Source organism: Balaenoptera physalus (assembly GCF_965194825.1).
Source record: "Balaenoptera physalus genome assembly, chromosome: X".
Lineage (NCBI taxonomy): Eukaryota > Metazoa > Chordata > Mammalia > Artiodactyla > Balaenopteridae > Balaenoptera > Balaenoptera physalus.
This window is the reverse complement of record NC_138903.1, coordinates 122171143-122190428: the sequence shown is the minus strand read 5'-3', so window position 1 is coordinate 122190428 and position 19286 is coordinate 122171143. Positions and strand designations below refer to the sequence as shown.

At 44.1% G+C, this 19286-nt stretch overlaps 1 protein-coding gene across 1 annotated transcript in view; it reads right to left on the bottom strand.

Moving 5' to 3' along the window:
* Positions 1–16418, bottom strand: part of LOC309652748 (uncharacterized protein) — a gene marked incomplete at its 5' end in the record, with an annotated part of 44247 nt that extends 27829 nt beyond the window's left edge. The window contains 4 exons of the mRNA XM_082446760.1: positions 10306–10373; positions 11191–11226; positions 13078–13190; positions 16400–16418. Of these exons, the coding sequence (XP_082302886.1) occupies positions 10306–10373; positions 11191–11226; positions 13078–13190; positions 16400–16418 (236 nt within the window). The remainder of the gene's footprint in view (positions 1–10305; positions 10374–11190; positions 11227–13077; positions 13191–16399) is intronic.
* Positions 16419–19286: the final 2868 nt, after the last annotated feature.

The following is a 19286-nucleotide window of genomic DNA, read 5'->3' as shown; positions in this document are numbered from 1 at the left end:
AGTGGCTGACAAGGAAGTATTTCATCCATGCTTACAAATGGGTATAGAGACTCAGAGAAGTGAAGTCACTTGCCAAAGTTCCGTGTGAGCGTGTGGGTCCTCTGTTTGTGTCCTGTGGAGCAACAACTTGTCGTTGAGGCTTAAATGTGATAGAGTGTCCGCCTCACAAAGGGAATCTGAATGTTCTAGAGGAAGCGTACATATCGTCCTGCTTTTCTTGATGTTGTGAGGGTTTCTGAGTATTGTGTAGCAGGTCTGGCTATTATCAGGGGTGTCTGTGAAGTCTGGGGCCAGGCTGGGTGCTGTGGGATGAATATGTGTGCTGTGGACTGTGTCTCTCTGTGTACGGCTCTTATATGAGAAACCAGTCTGAGCGTCCCAGGGCTAGTTTCTGGGTTAGGTGGCATGCCTCTGTGTAGTGGGTGCGAGGCTAGATGTCGTGGGGTGAGTCTGTCTGAAGGAAGGTGGGCCTAAGTGCTGGGGCGCAAGTACATGTGAAGTGTGTGGAGCGTTAGTCAATTCATCGCTCTCAAATCCCTTTGTCCTGTGAGCGAGTTTCTCATGGTGTCACTCTGTGACTCGTGTGATTCATGTGTGCACCGTGAGGTTGTTCTCTACATTAAAGGAGTCATAGCTCCGGGGTGTGAGGCAAAGCTGTGGGTGGTGGGTTATCTGTATGAACTATGGGCCCTGTAAGGCCTGAGCATCCGGTTTGGAGTGACTGTGCTTTGTGGGAGTGATCTGCAGTGTTGTGACTTTTATGACTACGATTTTTTGGATGTGCCATCAGGTAAATCTATGGACTGAGGGAACATGTCCTCATTGTAGGGCATGTCTAGGTGTTGTGGTCTATACATTGCGGTCTGTACATCGTGGGATGTATCTTGGAGTCGTAGGGTGAGACTATGTGTCATGGGTTGATTCTGGAGATTCTATAGTAAGGTGTTGTGTCACAGGGCCAGTCTTTGCATTGTAGGGTATGTCTGTGCTTCATGGGGAATCTATGTGGGTTTTTTAAAGGCAGGGCGTCCCCTCAGGTGGGGTTGTGTCTTTACATAATATGGCATTTCTGGAAGTTGTGGTCCGTGCTGCGCACTGTATGATATAGGCTGATTCTGGATGGGGTGCTGGGTATGTTCTGCTGTTTTAAAGAGAATGTGTATTATTAGGGGTGAGTCTGGGTGTGAGGGAGCTTATGCTTGTGCTGTGGGATTACCCTGTGTGCTGTAGGCATAGCTGCTTTATGATGTAATCTTGCGTGGTGGGGTATGCCAGTGCATGATTGAACATGTCTTGAGTTCAGGATCTTTCTGCTGGGTGAGGATTTGTTTTGCGGGGTGAGTTTGTGTGGTAGTGCATGTCTATGCATCACAGGGTCTCTCAGTGGTGTGGGGCAAGTCTGTGTATTATGAGGCTTGTCTGTAGTATTGTTGGTCATGTGTTGATTTGTGGGATGAGGGGAGGTTGTGATGAGATTCTGTGTGTGTAGGTGAGTCTGAGTGTTTTGGAGCATGTCAGTGCAGTGTGGGGAGAACCTGACACGGAGTGACTTTGTAAGTTGTGATTTTGTTCTAGGTGCTTCCTGGTGAATTTGCTTTGTGGAGAAAGTCTGAGCCTGCTGTGGCCATTCTGGGGCTGTGGGAAGTGTCGGTGCATTTTCAAGGTGTTTGTACATTGTAGGGTTCTTTTCACTGGAGGCTTTGCCAAGGTGTTGCAGGGGCGAGTAAGCGCACTATAGGTTGTGTCTAGGTCGTGGGTCAAGGGTGCCTTGTGAGGCAGGGCTGGGTTGTAAAGCACGTCTGTCAAGGAGAGTAACTGTGCAATGTGGAGCATGTCTTCATCCTGTGGGGCAAGTCTGTGTGTCCTAGGGCAATTTTAGGGGTTGGGGACACATGTTTTCTTTGTGGGGTATTTGCCTTGCGGAGTGATTGTGTGTGTGTTGGGGTGAATCTGTGCCTCAGAACACAGTTTTGTGTTTGCGGGAGAAACCTTTGTGTCATAGGGTGCACCTGTCCATAGTAAGTTAGCTGTATCTAGGGACTGTGGAGCTAGTTTGTGCGTTGGAAGACGTCTGAGTGTTGTGTGGCAAGACTGGGAATTTGTGGTTGAATATTTTAAGTCTATTCTTACCATAGTGGGGTGAGTTTATGATGTAGAGTGAGGCTGTGCAATATAGGGGGAGTTTGGCTTTGTGGAGCTTACCTGTGGGTTATAGGGCACGTCTTGGTGGGAGGGGGTAAGTCTGGACATTGTGGGGCAATTCTGTCCGCTATAAGTTCATTGTAGGTATTGTGAGGCATTTGGGGAGTATTGTGGTGCAAGACATTTTGAGGCAAATCTAAGCATTAGAGTGATGTTGGATGCCTCACGGAGCAAAACTTGGCTTTCCTGGAGAATTTTTGCATTGTGAGAGAAACCTGTGTATTGTGATACTATTCTATGGGCTATGGTGGGAGTCTTACGTCATGGCGCAGGTGTGACATCATAAGTTGGTCTAGGTAAATGATGGGTGAGTGTTTCTTGGTGTTGTGGTGCACGTTCCGTGTGTTTGGGGGCATATCTGGCAGTTGTGGTGCATGATGGGTTAATTATTTGCTTTGTAGACGAGTCTCTGCATTGTGGGCTGACACCGTGTGTAGGGAGGAAAGTCCGTGCATTATAGGATGAATTTGGAATTTGTGTAAAATTGTGTATGTATTGTCGGGCAAGTCAGTTTTCTGTCACATGCTTTAGAGCTCCTGGACAAGAGTATGCTGGCGCAGAAGGAGGCGAATCTATGCATCCGGACATGACCGGATGTCGTGAAGGAGTCCAATCGTTATGAAGCGTGTGTTCTGAGAAATGTTTGTAAGCTGTTCTGCAATACTGTGTGTTTCTGGGGAGTCTACATCTTTGCTGCCCACTTTGGAATGAGTGTGTATTTTGTGCAATTTGAGGTGCTGTGAGGTGAGTCTGGACAATGGAGGGAGAGCTCCATCGTGTGATTGGGTTCTGCGCACTGCTTGGGAGTGCCTAAGTTGTGCTTGTTGTCTTATACTCTACCGTGTGTCTGGGCACTGTGGGACAGATGTGAGTCGTGAATTGATTCTAAGTGAGAGTAAATCTATGTGTCATGCTGTGTTTGATGCAGGGTGGGTTTGTATATTTGGGGCTGAGTGTGAGTGTTTGGTGCAAGTCTGGGAATTGTGTGGTAAGTGTGTGGTGGGATGAATCTGTTCTCTGGGATAGATCTGTGAGTTGTTGGTTGTGGTTGTGCCTTAGGATGCAATTCTGTACATTGTGGGGTGACTCAAAAACTTGTGAGCTGAATTTGAGTGCTGTTGTTCCTTTCTATCCATTGCAGGGCAACTGTGGGCTTGGTGAGGGTGTTTCTAGGGGGCATGTTTCCATATTTTAATGTGATTTGGCAGCTACTTTCAGAGTCTGTGTGTTGCACTCTGAGTTTGAGACTCCATGGGTCAAATCTGTGTTTTGGTGTAAGTCTGGCATTTGTGGAGTTAGTGTGGTGTGGGGCAAAAGTGTGTGCTGAGCTCATCTGTACCTTGAACAGTGAGCGGATGTGCTGGGATGTAATTCTGTGTGCTGTGAGAGGAATCTGTATCTGGGATGGGTCTCTACATCTACATTGTAGAGTGTTTCTACGTGTTGTAATGCATGTGTGTACACTGCTTGGGCAGATCTTTGCACCATGGGTTAAGCGTGTTAATTGTGGGATGGTTCTACAGATTGTAGGATGGATGGTGTCTTGTCATGCTATTCCACACCTTGCTGGGAGAGGAGGTTGAACGTTGTCGTTGACCACAAGTGTTGGGGATCCGTCATTGCACTGAGGGCCATGTGTGTGTAAAAGTGTGTATGTTTTGTATCAACTGTGAGTACTGTGTGACACATCTGTGTGTCCTGAGTTGACCTTATAGAATGCCTGGGGTGGTTTTGTGTTCTTTGGTGCAGGTCTGTGAGTGGTGGGCAGAGTCTTGGCATTGTCTTTACAGAACGTCTGGATGACTGTGTGGCGAGGGGGAGAGACGCATGCTGGGGCATGTTTCTCCATTGTAGGAAGAGTCTTATGGCATGAGATGTGTCTCCCCATTGTGACTTCACACTGCATTGTGGGGCATCTCAGTGCTTTCTGTTATGATTCTGTGCTTTCTGAGAAGAGTCCAGAGTTTGCATTTGTGTCTGCACGTTGGGTTCTTGCAATTCTGTACGCTGTGCGCTGAGCTTGCAGTTGTGGGGTGAGCCTGTGTAATGGGTTGTGGACGGGCATTGCAGGGTGTGTCTTTGTGCTGCAGGATGGGTCTAGGTACTTCATTGCTCCTGTTTTCCCTGTAAGCCAGGTGTCTGTCCAGCAAGGTGACAGGGTATTGGGAGGCACATCTCTGTTGTAGGGCATGTGTGTGCGCTGTTGTGCAGCTATGTGCTTTTAAGGCAGGTCTGTGTGCTGTGCATTTCTGTCTGTGCATCAGTGATATGGGGTTTCTGAGTATTGCGGAGCGAATTTGGGCATCATGGGGTGATTCTGGATGTTGTGGCTCATGCCTGTGTACTGCAGGATACGCCTTTGTGTTTGGGGACAAGTCTAGGGATTGTGGTGTTAGATCAGACGGAGGGGGATGAGCGTGTGCTTGGTGCGATAAGTCTGTGCACTGCAGAGGATTAAGTCCATTATGAGGCATGCTTGCGTTGCATACAAGGTGTTCTGCCACCCGTCTGGATTGTGGAGCGGCTCTATGCATTGCACAGTGTGCCTGGGCAAGCTCGTGAGGTGGAGGCATATCTGCACATTATAGGGCCTCTTCTGTGCTGGAGAAATGCTTTGTAGCGAGCCTGGTGTTGTGGGTCTAGTGTTTTCATTGTGGAGTGATTGCATCTACTGTGGAGCAAATCAGCTCTGTACTGTGAGTGCGGGCATTGTGATTCCAACCCGTGAATGGTAGGAGGGTCTGTAGGTTGCCTGGCACGCCCCGTGTTATGAGGCAGGTCTAGGCATTGAGGGGGTTACCTGTGCTCTGTTGGGGTTAACGCTTGGCGTTGTGAGGCATGACCGTGCTGTGTGACGAGTGTGTGCACGGCGCGGTAGACAGGGCTGTGTGGAGCGTATCTTGGCATTGCGTTAGCACTCTGTGCATCATGGGGCGAGCCTGTGGGTTGGGGGCTGTGTCTGTACTTTGAGAGGCACGTTGTGAGGCATGGCTGTGGGTTGTGGGGCGGCCTGTGAGCAGTGAGTTGCCTCCAGATGTTCTGATGTGGGTGCGGGTAACTCAGGCAGACATTTGCGTTATGAGCCGTGTCTGCAGATTGTGGCATGAGTCTGTGGTTACAGGTTGTGTTTGAGCGCTCTGGGTCCTGCGTATCTATCCGGGGACTCTGTGGACACAGCTGAAGGTGTTTGGGGCCCTTGCTTTGTGATGTAATTCTGTTCCCTTGGGGGGCTGGGGCTTGTGAGGATGCCGTGCATTGTGGAGTACACCCAGGAACTGCGAGGCTAGACCGTGCGCAGTGGGGCAAGATGGTGTGCCGCGGTGCCATTCTCTACTTTGTGGCAGGAGTGTGCACTGTGAAGCCGAGTCTGTGCACTGCAAGGCACGGCGAGGTAGTACGTGTCAGGTCTGTGTGTCGGAGAAGGCACGTGTTGCGGATCATTTCTAGGGATTTTAAAGTGAGTTCTTGGTGTGGTGAGGCCAATGTGCTCTGTGGTGAGTGTGTGTATTGTAGAGCATGTATATATATATATGATAAGGTGCATTTAGCTGAATGGGATGAGTGTTTGCATGGATGAGTTTGTGTATCATGGGTGTGTTTGTGTATTGCAACGTGTGTTGTGTAATGCGTCTAGATGTTATGCCGAGACTGTGTGGTAGATGCTTCCACACCTGGGTGTTGCGGGCTAAGTGCAATCAACACGGGAAGTGTAAGGAAAGGGTGGTGGGAGTGAGCTGTGATGTGATTCTGTGCTGCATGGGGGTGTACTTTACATGTTGTGGGTTATTTGAATTATTTGAGATTGAAGTGTACCATCATGATCTAGTTCCATGTGTAGAAACAGCAACGATAACAACAACAAGATCAGCTATCACTGATAACACTAATTCTCTGCCAGGCGCTCTTCTAAACACGTTACAAGCATTCACTCATTTATTCCTCTTGACAGCCCTCATAAGTAGGAACCATTATTATTCCCAATTTATACCTGAGAAAAATAAGGCACAGAGAGGTTAAGAAACCTTTCCAAGGTCACACAGTAAATGATACATGTGGGCTTGGAACCCCAGCAGTCTGAATCCTCAGTGTCAGCTTTTAACCACAATCTACACTGCCCCTTTGTTTGGGGGTGTGCATGTCTCTGGGCCCTGTGCAGTATGTCTAGGTGTTGTGGTATATCTTGGGATCTTGGTATCTTGCAGAGCACCTACAGATAGTAAAACTTATCCAAGTATTGTGAGGCTTATCCCTGAATTGCAGGATGGGTCTTGTGGAGAGGGCATTGTTTTATATCCGGTTGGGAAGCGGAGGTGCTAATGCTTACACTATGTGGCAAGGCTTCCATTGTGGGCCGACTGTGTATGCTATGTGCTGAGCCCCTGCTTTAAAGGAAAGATATGTGGTGATGTAACTTTGTGAGCTGTCGGAAAATTTTGTGTGTTTGAGGGAGTGTCGATTTGGAAAGGTGTGTTTACTTGTGAGTCTAGTCTCTGCACGATGGCGTGTCCCTACGCCTTGTGGAGTGAGTCTGCGTATTGTTGCCCAAGACTGTGCTATGTAGGGGAAATCTGTAGATCGTGATGCAGTTCTGTGAATGGTGAGGGAACCACGTGTGCTGTGGGAAATATGTTTATGTTGCAGGGGTCTCCAGGTATTCTGAGACCAATTGCTGCATTGAGGGGGAGGGTCTGTGCATTTTAGGATGCCTCTGTGTAGGCTGTGTGCGTATTGGTGTGGAATATCTCCGTGCGTTTGGGGGCCTGGCTGTGCTCAGCTCATGGGAAGTGTCTTCGTGTTGCAGGGCATTTGGGGCAGGACACTGTGCGTTACAGAGTGAGGGTGTGTGTTACGCAATGCTGAGCACTTCCGTAGTATGCACTCAAGGTGTCTTGGGAGATGTGATATGGATTACGGAGTGTTCTCTGTGTTCGTAAGGCGAGCTGGGTGAGTCTGTGTGTTGCAGGATACGTGACGATGGTACAAGGCTTGGACATTGCGGAGCATGACTTTAGGAGCGTGTTTGTGAGATACAGCCACACATTATGGGACAAAAATCTGCGTGCAGTAGGTGTGTTTGTGTGATGTCGGGCACATTGCTGAGTTGGCGGGTGTGTGTGCTGTGGGTCTGGATGCTGTGGGGTGAGTCTGTATTATGCAGCAAGCCCGTGCATTGTAGAGCACGCTTCTGAACTGTGATGCAGCTGTGTGAGTGGTGAGCGGCATCTGGCTTAGGGTCCTGTCTGTGCTTTGTAGGGCGCGTGGCTATTGTGGTGGGGTGTCTGTGTGCTGTAGAGTGTTTCTAGATGTTCTGGGGCTAGTCTAGGTATCATGTGGTGAATCTGTGTGTTTTCAGATGATTCTAGGTATTTGGGGTCGGCCCTTTTCACACTAGCAACAATGGTGGGGGTGATAGTACCACAAATTAAATTAACAATTGTAATAGTTCCTATGTGCCAGGCACTGTACTAAGCGCTTAGCCTATCCTAATTCACTGAATACTCACAACAACCCTTTTCAGTAGGTACTACTGTTACCTTTGTTTTACAGATGAGCAAACTAAAGAACAGAGAAATATACTTACCCAAGGTGACACAATTAGAAAGGGGTGGAGCTTGGATTCGAACCCAGGTAGCCTGGGTCCAGAGGCCTTGCTCTTAACCATTACACAAGCTGTGTCTGTTGTAGGCCAGGGTTGTAGCTCAATAGGATGGTAAAGCACATCTGTAAACTATGATGGAAATCTCGGCGTTGCATGGGTAATAGTGTGTGTTGCGTGTCTACACATTGGGGAATGCTCATGTGCTTTATAGGTTTTCCATCTTAGAGTAAGTCTGTGTTGTGATGCAATTCTGTGCATTGTGGAAGAAATCTATGTGTTCACGGGCATTCCTGTGAATTCTAAGTTTTGTGGGTGTGATTATGTGCTGGGGCAAATCTATGCCCTGAAGGGCTTGACTGTGTATTTGGGCTGAGTGAGTCTCAGGGTTCAGTGGCGTTTGTGTGTGTCATGGAGTAAGTCTGTGTATTGATGGGAGAATCTGTGCATTTGGGTGGAGTTCTGTATATGCTTGGGCAGATCTTGGTGTGAAAGCAGTCTGCGTGTGCTGTAGGGAGGCTCTCTGTGCTGTGGGGGGTTTAGCCTATGTTTCGTGGGGTGAGTCTGCGTGATCTGGGTCGTGACTGGGTACTGCAGGCCAAGTGTGTGTCCTTTGGGGCTGGTCTGTGTCCTGTGCTGCTTGTCTGCGTGTCGTGGAGCAAGTCTGTCTGTCGGGGTAGAGCCCGTGTCTCTCTCTGTGTGGGTTGTCAAGCTATGTCGTGAACCGTGTTCTGGGGCAGGAGGGAGGCTGTCATGGGGGGCGAGGTCGTGTGCCCTATGGAGGGTCTGCGTGCTCTAGGGAGTGTCTTTGTGCCACGGGATAAGTCCCCTCCCTTGGCGGGAGTCTGTGTGCTGTGAAATGCGTCTGTGTGCTCCGGTGAGGGTCATGTGATGTGAGCAGTGTGTGCCCTGGGGAGAATCTCAGCTGTGAGTTTAGTCGGCGGGGCGCTGGGGAAATCTGTGAGCTGTGGGGACAATCTTTGTTCCTTGGGGCGTCTCTGTGCCATGGGCAGAGTCCCTGTTCTGTGGTGAGAGTTTGTGTGTTTGGGGAGTATTGGTGGGTGGTAGGGCATGTCTGTGGCCTGTGCAGTGAGTCTTTGCACCTTGAAAATATGCGTGCTTTTGGAAGCATCTGTGTTCTGTGGGGGGAGTCTGTGTGCTCTAGAGAGACTATGTACCCGAGAAAGGCTCTGTGTTACTAGAGACGATTGTCTGTGTGTCATGGGTAGAGTCTTTATGGTAGGGCCAGTCTGCATCACGTGGGGCAGGTCTGAATCCCTCAGGTGAGACTTTTTGCCTTAGGGAGGATATGTGTGTCTGTGGATGAGTCTGGGTGATATAGGGAACTTCTGTGTGCTATGGGGCAAGTTTTTGGCCGCGGTACTTATCCATTTGCAATGGGAAGAGTTTGTGTGTTTGTGTTATTTGGTCATGGGACATTAGAGAGTGAGTTTGTACATTGCAGCACAAGTCTGTTTCAGGGCAAGTCTCCTTTAATATCTACAAATAATAATAGCCAACATTTATACAGTGGTTATCATCACCAGACACTGTTCTAAAGGTGCTATTAATATCCCCATTTTACATCTGAGGAAACTGAGGCACAGAGAGATTAAGTAACTGTGCTGTGCTCATGCAGCTAGCAAGTGGTGGAGCTTTGAAACCAGGCAGTCTGTTACGTGTGCCCACACTGTTATGGATCCCCTTGGGGCCCTGAGTGGCCTCAAAGATTGGGAAGACTTCGTGATCACAGGTGGACATATTGAGAGCAGGTAATTTGGGAGGAAGAAAAAGGGAGTGGCTCAAAGCCTTCCGAGGATTAAAAAAAAAAATGCAATGCTCTATAGACAAGAATGGTGGCATTTTAGCCCAGAAAAACTGACATCATGACTGCAGAATAACTCCTTCACAGACTGGAGCCCTCAAGACCCCTCCCTTGCCTCTGCAGCCGCATTCTGCCACTGCGGAGGAGCGAATGCGCATGCCCGGGCGAGCTGCCATTGCCATGGAAACCAACCTCCAGTCACAAACAAATCACAGCCTAATGCGGCAAGTCAAGAAATGACTGGGGCTGTGGCAGTGAGCCAAAGGAGCCCCTCGCTGTAAGGGCAGGCAACGCATCCTCCCACCCACGCCCCTTTTTTTTCTTCCAGAATCAGTAAAGGCTAGAGGCCAGAGTCAGAAGTCAATAGAAAAAGAAGGCTGTGTTGGGAGTGGGGGTGGGGAGGGTCAACAGGGGGTAGCAGGTGATTTTAACAGTCACATATTTCTGTGAGCAACATTTAACCCATCTCCCACTAAAAGACTTCATGGTTTATGCTTGAGCCTTCCACCTGCAGTGAAAAGAAGTGAATCCCTGGGGTATGTCCCTATCTAGAAGAGATGGTGGATGGTAGCAGTGGTGGCATGGATTGGGGGACCCATCCCACCTCCTTTAAATCCCTAGATCAGACTACGGCCAGCAACAGGCTGGCAAACATTATTTTTGCTCCTTATGCATTTCTTACATTTTACTCTTATACCATTCTAGAAAATTCCAGGAACTGAGTCCAGACAGCTTTAATTCTCCGAGTACCTAGGGAGTAGAAAAAGAGGTTGAAGGAGGAACTTTCAATAGTGTTAGGAATAACACTAACCCCGGGAGTATTATTTGAACACACAATTAGGCTGTCAGCTGTGTGCAAGAGGAATAGCACATCTGGAACAGTGGTTTTACACGTCAGGATTCCTCAATTTTCATTTGTAGAAAGCATCTGATAAAAATTAAATTTTTTAATGTTTAAAAATTTTAAATCCTGTTTGAAAACCACTGCCCTAAACTGCTTGTGTCTAGAATTCGTGAAAGGCATCAGCAAGAACATGATGCTATAGAATGCTGCCAGAAGCTGCAAGAAGGTAGGCGCACTACTGTGGGATGTAACCTTCTCGGGTAGAGAGAAAATGGCTGACCTGTGGGAAGCTACACCCTATCTAGTGGGAGGACAGTTCTTGCCATTTCAAATCAGTGGAAGGAGGTTGGATTATTCAATAAATGATGCTGAAACAATTGGTGACCTATTTGGAAAAAACACAAAATTAGATCCCACTTCATACCATACGCCAAAATGAATTTTAGATGAATTAGAGTTAATTGTAAAAAACGAAGCAATGAAATGACTAGGAAAAAAATGCACATGAAGGTACTCCTCAAAAGAAAGAAAGAAATCACAAAATCAAAAATTTATAGTTGTGGATATCTAAAAATGTAAAGCTGCAATTTGTTTAAGAAAACCCACCATAAATGATAAAAAATGAATAGGCAAAAAAACAACTGAAAAATAATGCTTTACCACATATGATAAATTAGGCGATATGTATGGGGTGATGGGGAGAAACCTTAAACTGGTTCATACCATTTGATCCAGGAATTCCACGTCTACGAATTTACCCTAGGAGAAAAGAACCAGAAAAGCACACAGAGATTTATATGGAAAGATATTCCTTAAATTATGACAGCAAAAATTACGCATAGAAGCATTCAATAATTGGACATTTAGTGGGACACCTATATGATTGAAAACTAAGCATCTATAAAACATCACATTCTTGTGGACTATTTTAAAATATGGGGAATTGCTCCCAATATTTTGTCCAGTGATTAAAGCAGGTTGAAAACGATATGTACATATGATCTTCATTTTGTATATAAATATATATTTTTATGCATAGTTTGCATGTATTCAGAGAAGAGGGACTGACTAATTATATTAATAGTAATTATCTCTGGGTTATAGGATTATGGGTAATTTTTATAGTCATCTTTAGATTTTCCCCAATTTCCTACAATAAATGTGTGAATTTTTATAATAAAGGGGAAAGGTGGCATTTTAACAAGATATTTTAATAAGTGCTATAAAAGTGGTGAGAGTACAGAAAAGAAAGTCTAGGAAAAGAGACAATAAAAAAGAGTACATGTGCCAATGTATATCAACGGAGGATCAAACCAAACAAACTCAGTATGTACTATGTAAAGATTACATATTATTTGTATGTTAATAGGTACAGAATTTCTTATACAAGATGGACTCCTGGAAAATTTTCTTCACTACACCAGAAGATGGTCACATGTCCCTGGATGCGTCAGTCATTCTCTTTGCCGCAGTGCTCTGTTCAACGCCCCCCTCCCTCCTATGCCTGCATCACGCTCCCCCCCTTTCCTCCTGCAAAACATGCCACCAGCAGACATTTTCAGCTTGGAAAAATGGCCCATTTCGTCAACTTTCTTTAAAGCTATTTCATTCTTATTTTTCCTCCCTGATTGCTATTTTGGCATCTAACTCAAAAAATCTACTTATCTATCTTTTTTCTCCTTTTCTTCCTGTTGAAGTCAAAGCAATCTGAATTTCAAAGAAATTTAAAAAAAAACGCACTTCAGCTTTTTTTTTCTTGCAGAAACATATCTACAAAAGCAATTTCCAGGTAAAAGGACACAAAAAAGCTTAAACATTTTCAGGCACAATTCAGAAACAAATATAAAAGCTTTGTTGATAGGAATCTGCTATCTTTCCACATCCCTTTCCAAGGAAGGAAGCACTGATAATATTCTGTCTTTACTGTAAAAATTGATGTCCACAAATACAAATGAATTATTTTCAAAATAAAGGCACAGTCACGTAGTTATTATTTCTCTTTCATGATTTTTCATCCTAAAACCAAATTTAAATCTTTCCCATTAATTGCTCTCACGTGAAGCAATTAATCTGAACATTACAGGCTGCCCTCCTCATTTTCTCTCCTGTACAGACATCCAGTCACATGATTTTCTTAATTAAGAAAAAAATGAGGCATGGTATTCTTTTCCCCATTGCAAAACAACATTTTTCTCATGCTCTCTCCATACTGTGAAAGGAAATCAGATCTGAGAACATCGTGAATCGTCACCATTTCATCACATCTAATGCAAACATCGTAAAGCTGAGATACCATTCCAAACACAATTTCTCTCATTTCAGTAACATCTTCATCAGGTCCCCTTTGGGGAACTATCTTAACCAGAATCACAAGAGGGAAGTTTCTTTATTTCCTTCTAGGAACTCATTCACCGTTTAAGAAACGAGCTTTAAACTAGAAAAGTGACCGTGGAAGATTTAGAATTGAATTAAGCCATTTTCTCAATGCCGCTGATTACAATCACAAATTCCTACAGAGTTCTGTATTATTCTGTTCCATCAAAACACGTCGCTTGCTTTAAAAAGCGTATTTCGGATATCTATGTTACAAAAGATTTCTCAGCTACTTACCCGCTGCCGGCGCTCTGCCTCTCCACCAGCTCTGAGGCTGTCGCACTGAAGGGGCGGGGGCCAGAGCCGCAGCAGCCACTTGAAAATGAGCTGTGCTCTGAAGAAGGGATTAGCTTTAGGGAAAGAAAAAATGCCTTGGGATTATGCTCAAAATTCCTCCCAAAATATAAAATCATATTAAACACTACATGCTAAAAAGTACATGCTCAACAAAGGACAGAATTTAACAGCAAAACCTCTAATCTAAAACACACTTAAAATGCCTTGATTTCCAGTGGAACCCCTACAAAGCCATGGGCTTTTGGCTCTCCCGTCTCCTAGCAACAGCCTCATTAATATTTTTCTCTGCAGTGGTCCTACTAGGCATCAGAGAACATTCACAAGGTCTAGTCTCTGGTAGGGAGCATTACCATTTTGTTGTTCAAGATGCGTTTTCCCCAGGTAAGTAATAAAGGCGAGTCAGGCATTCAGTAACAAGTTCTCCCAGGGAAGATTTCAGATTCAAAGGACATTCCATTCACATGACAGAGATTGTTCTTGTCCTTCCCTTGGTGCAACGCTGTCACTAGACCCCTGACCTAAAGATGGGCCTCAGCAAAAGATGCCTAATCCCTTCTGCAATCGCCAAATTACAAACAGCACCACAACTAGAAATCCAGGCCCTAAACCAGTATTGTTCTCCACTGTGCTCAGAGAAAAAAATTAATGCACAGAATTCATTTGTATCTTTAGCCCTGTCATCATGATCCCCACCCATCAGCGTGCTTACTGGAGGCACATGTCATAAAAATAGTGGATGAAATATAACCAGATCAAAAACAACCCATTTACTTATTATTATTAACAAGGAAAACATTAACTACATGTTGAGAAAATGAGAGCAGGTTATTATACAGTATATATAATGTGATCACTTTGTTATGTGGATAGGAATAAATATACATAAAGAAATCTGAAAGGATATATACCAAAATGTTGAGTAATTACGTCTGGATTTCTATGGATGGTAGAATTTGAGGGGTGTTTAGGTCATTTTTCTTTTTGATTATCTATTTAATAACTTTTCTACAATTAACATTGTAGTTGTTGGGTTATTAAAAGAGAGCCATGCACAACAATGTGAACGTACTTAATGCCACTGAACTGTACACTTAGGATAGTTAAAATGATGCATGTTATGTTATGTATATTTTACTACAATAAAAAAGAGAGAGAGAACCATTCATTCATCCCTCAAACATGTATTGAGTCTCACCACTTTCAAAACCCTGGGCTGGGGGTAGCGATTATAAAAATGAATAAACACAGTCCATTCCCCTTCTAAAAGCTCATAATCTAACAAACAACTACCCCCAAAACTTTTATATGGGTTTTTATTATACATGACATGTAGAATTGCTGCATTTAGAAATAGAAGCATTTTGTTTATCTTTTTAAAAATTTCATCCATTTTGGGTAACATTTATAATTAGGGATGTTACACTGTCTTCCTAAAAATATTAGGACACCCAGTGAGTGGAAGAAGTAAATAAATACACATTAAATATTTAAAAATATAAATATATATGTGCATTTACATATTTATAGAATTATTATATTAATATTTTTTAAAGGAGGGGCAGGGAAACTGTTCTAGATTAAAGAAGATTAAAGAAATATGACCCAAAAAGAGAGATATGACAACCAAATGCAATGTGTGATCTTTGATTGGATCCTGGATAGAAAATAAAACAGCTATCAGAGACATTTTGGGAACAATTGGGACATTTGAATATAGGTTAGGTATTAGATAATATTAGATCAATATAGTAGTTTGGTATGATAAGGTGGTATAATGGACTTGCTCTCATGAGACACGTGTTGAAGTACTGAGAGGTGAAGTTCCATAATGTCTAAAATTACTCTGAAATGCTTTAGCAAAAAATCGTAGAGAGGATATATAAAGCAAATGTAGCAATATGTTAATAATTGGTAAATCTAGGTTAAGTACATGCAGGTGTTTGTTGTTTTTTGCTCTAAAATCCAGAAAGTAAAGAATAAAATACTTTAACAAAAATAATTATTGCACGATAATTATATTTAAAGTTAAAATGTATATACATTTTAGAATTAATGAGAATTAAGTTTGTAGTCCCTCCATGCCAACCAATTGAATGATGAATACTTGTCACACGCCATCTAGTGGTAAGATCCTGATTTACCAAGACTGAAGGATTTCTAAAGCAGCGGTCCCCAACCTTTTTTGGCACCAGGAACCAGTTTCGTGGAAGACAAATTTTCCACGGACCGGGGCGGGGCGGGGGGGTGATGGTTTCGGGATGATTCAAGCGCATTACATTTATTGTGCACTTTATTTCTATTATTATTACATTGTAATATATAATGAAATAATTCTACAACTCACCATAATGCAGAATCAGTGGGAGCCCTGAGCTTGTTTTCACTCGCCACTCACTGATAGGGTTTTGATATGAGTCTGCAAGCAACTGATTTATTATGGTCTCTGTGCAGACAAACCTCTCTGCTGATGATAATCTGTATTTGCAGCCGCTCCCCAGCGCTAGCATCACCGCCTCAGCTCCACCTCAGATCATCAGGCATTAGGTTCTCATAAGCAGCACGCAACCTAGATCCCTCACATGCACAGTTCACAGTAGGGTTCGCGCTCCTATGAGAATCTAACGCCGCCAATGATCTGACAGGAGGTGGAGCTCAGGTGGTAATGAGAGTGATGGGAGCAGCTGAAAATACAGATGGAGCTTCGCTCGCTCGCCGCTCACCTCCTGCTGTGAGGACCTGTTCCTAACAGGCCACAGACTGGTACTGGTCCGTGGCCCGGGGGCTGGGGACCCCTGTTCTAAAGAACACAATTTGAAAATTGACCCATTAAATATTACTACAATTTTATTGTAATAAATAAATAAAAGTATTTTTATTACTGTGTATCAATATAGTTAAAAGTCTCCATGAATTTTCAGAATTTGCTCTTGGTTACAGGGGAACACCTCTGCTCAGGTGCCCTAACAACCTGGCACCTCTCCACACAGGTCCCACAGGCAAGACTCAATCAACTGCGAGCTGACCTAAGTCTGGGTGAATGCCCTGTGATCCTCCCTGGAACGTGGCAAGGCAAGCAGCCTTGTGAGGACTGCTTCTCACCTCCTCCCCGTCTTGTGGAAGGCTGCCAGTTTCTCATCCACCTCCCTCATTCTAGGGAGGCGTGCGGCTTTCCGTCTTGCTTCCTCCCTTAGGGTACAACTTCAGGCTATAAAACAAACCAGATGTAATATGGAAACAGCTCCCCCATGATGGAGAGACTCACTGCTCATGTCATCTGTCATCTTGTCCCTCTGGTTCATTGCCTTCTTGTGGGACTAGGGGTGTGGGTAGCTGACACCATGCTGATCTGATCTCGCTTTTGCCGTCCTTGTATGTAATAAACTGCGTGCATCCATTTGGCTCATTGACTTCTTACCTAATGAATATATGGCAGACTAGCAAGCCAAACTTAGCAGCTCTTGTGACTTAGAGACTACCTCAGTGCTCGGCAAAATGTATCTACAAATGTGTGTGTGTGTGTGTGTGTGTGTGTGTGTGTGTGTGTACATAAGAGAGAGAGTGTACATACTTCATACATTCTGTGAAACACTGGAAGCTTTGTTTTTGAAATTGGAAACAAGATGAGAGATATCTGCTTTCACAACTTATATTCAACGTTCAGCCGGGGCAGGGATGGGGTGGAGGGTGGCTCCCAGTGTAGTAAAATTACACAAAGATGTAAAAGGAATGAAGAGTAGATATGAAAAGATTAACATAGGCACCCAAGTAATCACTTAGTCATAAATAAAAGAAAGATCATGGAGAGAAAACTATATGCCTTCGCTGTGAATCCAACGCATTGCTTCAGGCCAAATAAGTAGAGGTGCTCCTCAGCAACCACCCCCTCTTCTCTCCCCGGCGTCCCAGTGCAGTGGCTCTTGATTTGACCTGCCTGCTTGGGCACCTAATGGAAACTTCCAGTCCCACTCAGGAGCCAACATAAAGGGATTCCTAAGGAGCATCAAAAAGCACCTGCAATTACTGCAATGCATTCAATATATAAAAATTAGAATTAACTCCCCCACCAAAGTATTGGTCACCTTTGGTAGTTACTAGGGTAACAACGCCGCATTCTGAAAATTGATAAGTAAAGGAAAATATGCATTTACCTTAACTCTCCTGCACAGGCTGTATTTCAGCATAAGCAAGTAGCTAATGAGCGGAAGCACTTTTTAAAAAAAAGTTTCGAGCTGATACGTGCAGAAGAAATGAGAGAATTCGAAAAAAATCACCATTTTGCAACCTTCAACAAAACAGTAAATCTAGGCAACAATCTTCAATGGCTGCGAAAACCACTTAGTGGATGATTGATGAGGAATTTCTTTTTAAACAACAAAAATAACTTCCCAGGCCCAGCTTCCCCAATATCTTTTATAATGCTAGTACAATTTGTGATATCAACTCTGGTAAAGGATAGCAGGAAAAGTGAAAATTACCATTTTATGTTCTAGAGTGAGTGTTACCACTTCCAGATAATATATAAATATTTTCATTGAATAGTTCGGGGAAGAATATTTATACCAAAGGACCGACTCTATTTTAGGCCTGACCTAAATTATCCCTGGTTAAAATGCAACCCAATTTAGATAAAATATTGGAAATGAAATAAACTGTTTAGGAAGAATTCTTGAAGATACTAATCTAAGACTCTGTATTCTTTTTTTTTTATGGGAGTATAGTTGATTTACAATGTTGTGTTACTTTCTGCTATACAGCACAGTGACTCAGTTATACATATACATACATCCACTCTTTTTCAGACTCTTTTCCCACATAGGTCATTACAGAGTATCGAGTAGAGTCCCCTGTGCTCTACAGTAGGTAGGACTCTGGATTCTTAAGGCAGGTCATCAACAGTACTGTTTGCATGAGACCCTGGGTCCCCACCTGGGAAAAGGAGAACAGCGCTGCTGAGCCACGGCAGGCACTACACCTGACCTGCTCCTCATACAACTGAAATCTCAAAACTTTTCACCGTTCTGGCTATCCTCCTCTGGAGATTCTCTAGCGTGTCTTTCAGAGAGTACTGCTACAAACTCATTAAAATAGTCCAGATTTTAGCTGAAGAACACAGAGAAGACTAGTGTTGTTACTTCTTTTTTTTTTAATTAATTTATTTTAGATGCAACAACAGAGCCACGCTCACCGCTCCAACAGCAAGGTGAGATGCCCAGGACCTATTTCAGTGGGAAAAGAAGAAACAGTCTCTGGCAGAAGGATGGCAGAACTGGAAGCACACGACACTCAGACTGTATCCTGAGCTGCTGGTGCTTCCGTGCCTGATGCTGCTATGAAGAATAACTAATTTCTTTTAAATCAGGAGGTAAAAGAGAAAATGATGGTGTTTGCAACCTAATGCCCGAGAAATCTGAGAATATAATGCATTTAACTACTTTTACTTGCATAAAAAGAAAGCCAATTGAATGTTCCAGCCTGTTGCATCTATCGGAACACAGCCGCTAGCAGGGACTGTACCAGTGTCAGTACAGCATAAATAAAACCACAGAAGTTCACCTAAGAAGCTTGACTATTCTGCTGAGAACGTGAACGAAAGTGTAATTTCCATCTGAATTCAAAAGCTTTTGTTATAATGAGAAAAAAGGCCCAGAGTTTGAGCTTATCTTTAACACAACAAGAAGCATTAATGACTCAAAACTAGGGAGAAAGCTAGAGAGCGCAAATGAGCAAAAGGGGATAAGCACTGGCGATGAACATGAGACGGCTCTCTTTAGTCTGCCCTTCTCCAGGTTAAACATGGAAGTTGCATGACCTGCTCCTCATACAACTGAAATCTCAAAACTTTTCACCGTTCTGACTATCCTCCTCTGGAGACTCTCTAGCATGTCTTTCAGAGAGTACTGCTACAAACTCATTAAAATAGTCCAGATTTTAGCTGAAGAACACAGAGAAGACTAGTGTTGTTACTTCTCTTTTTTTTAATTAATTAATTTATTTATTTTATTCTTGTCTGCATCGGGTCTTAGTTGTGGCACGCAGGATCTTCATTGAGGCACGTGGGATCTTTCATTGTGGCGTGCGGGCTTCTCTCTAGTTGCGACGTGCAGGTTTTCTCTCTAGTTGTGGCGCACGGGCTCCAGAGTGCGTGGGCT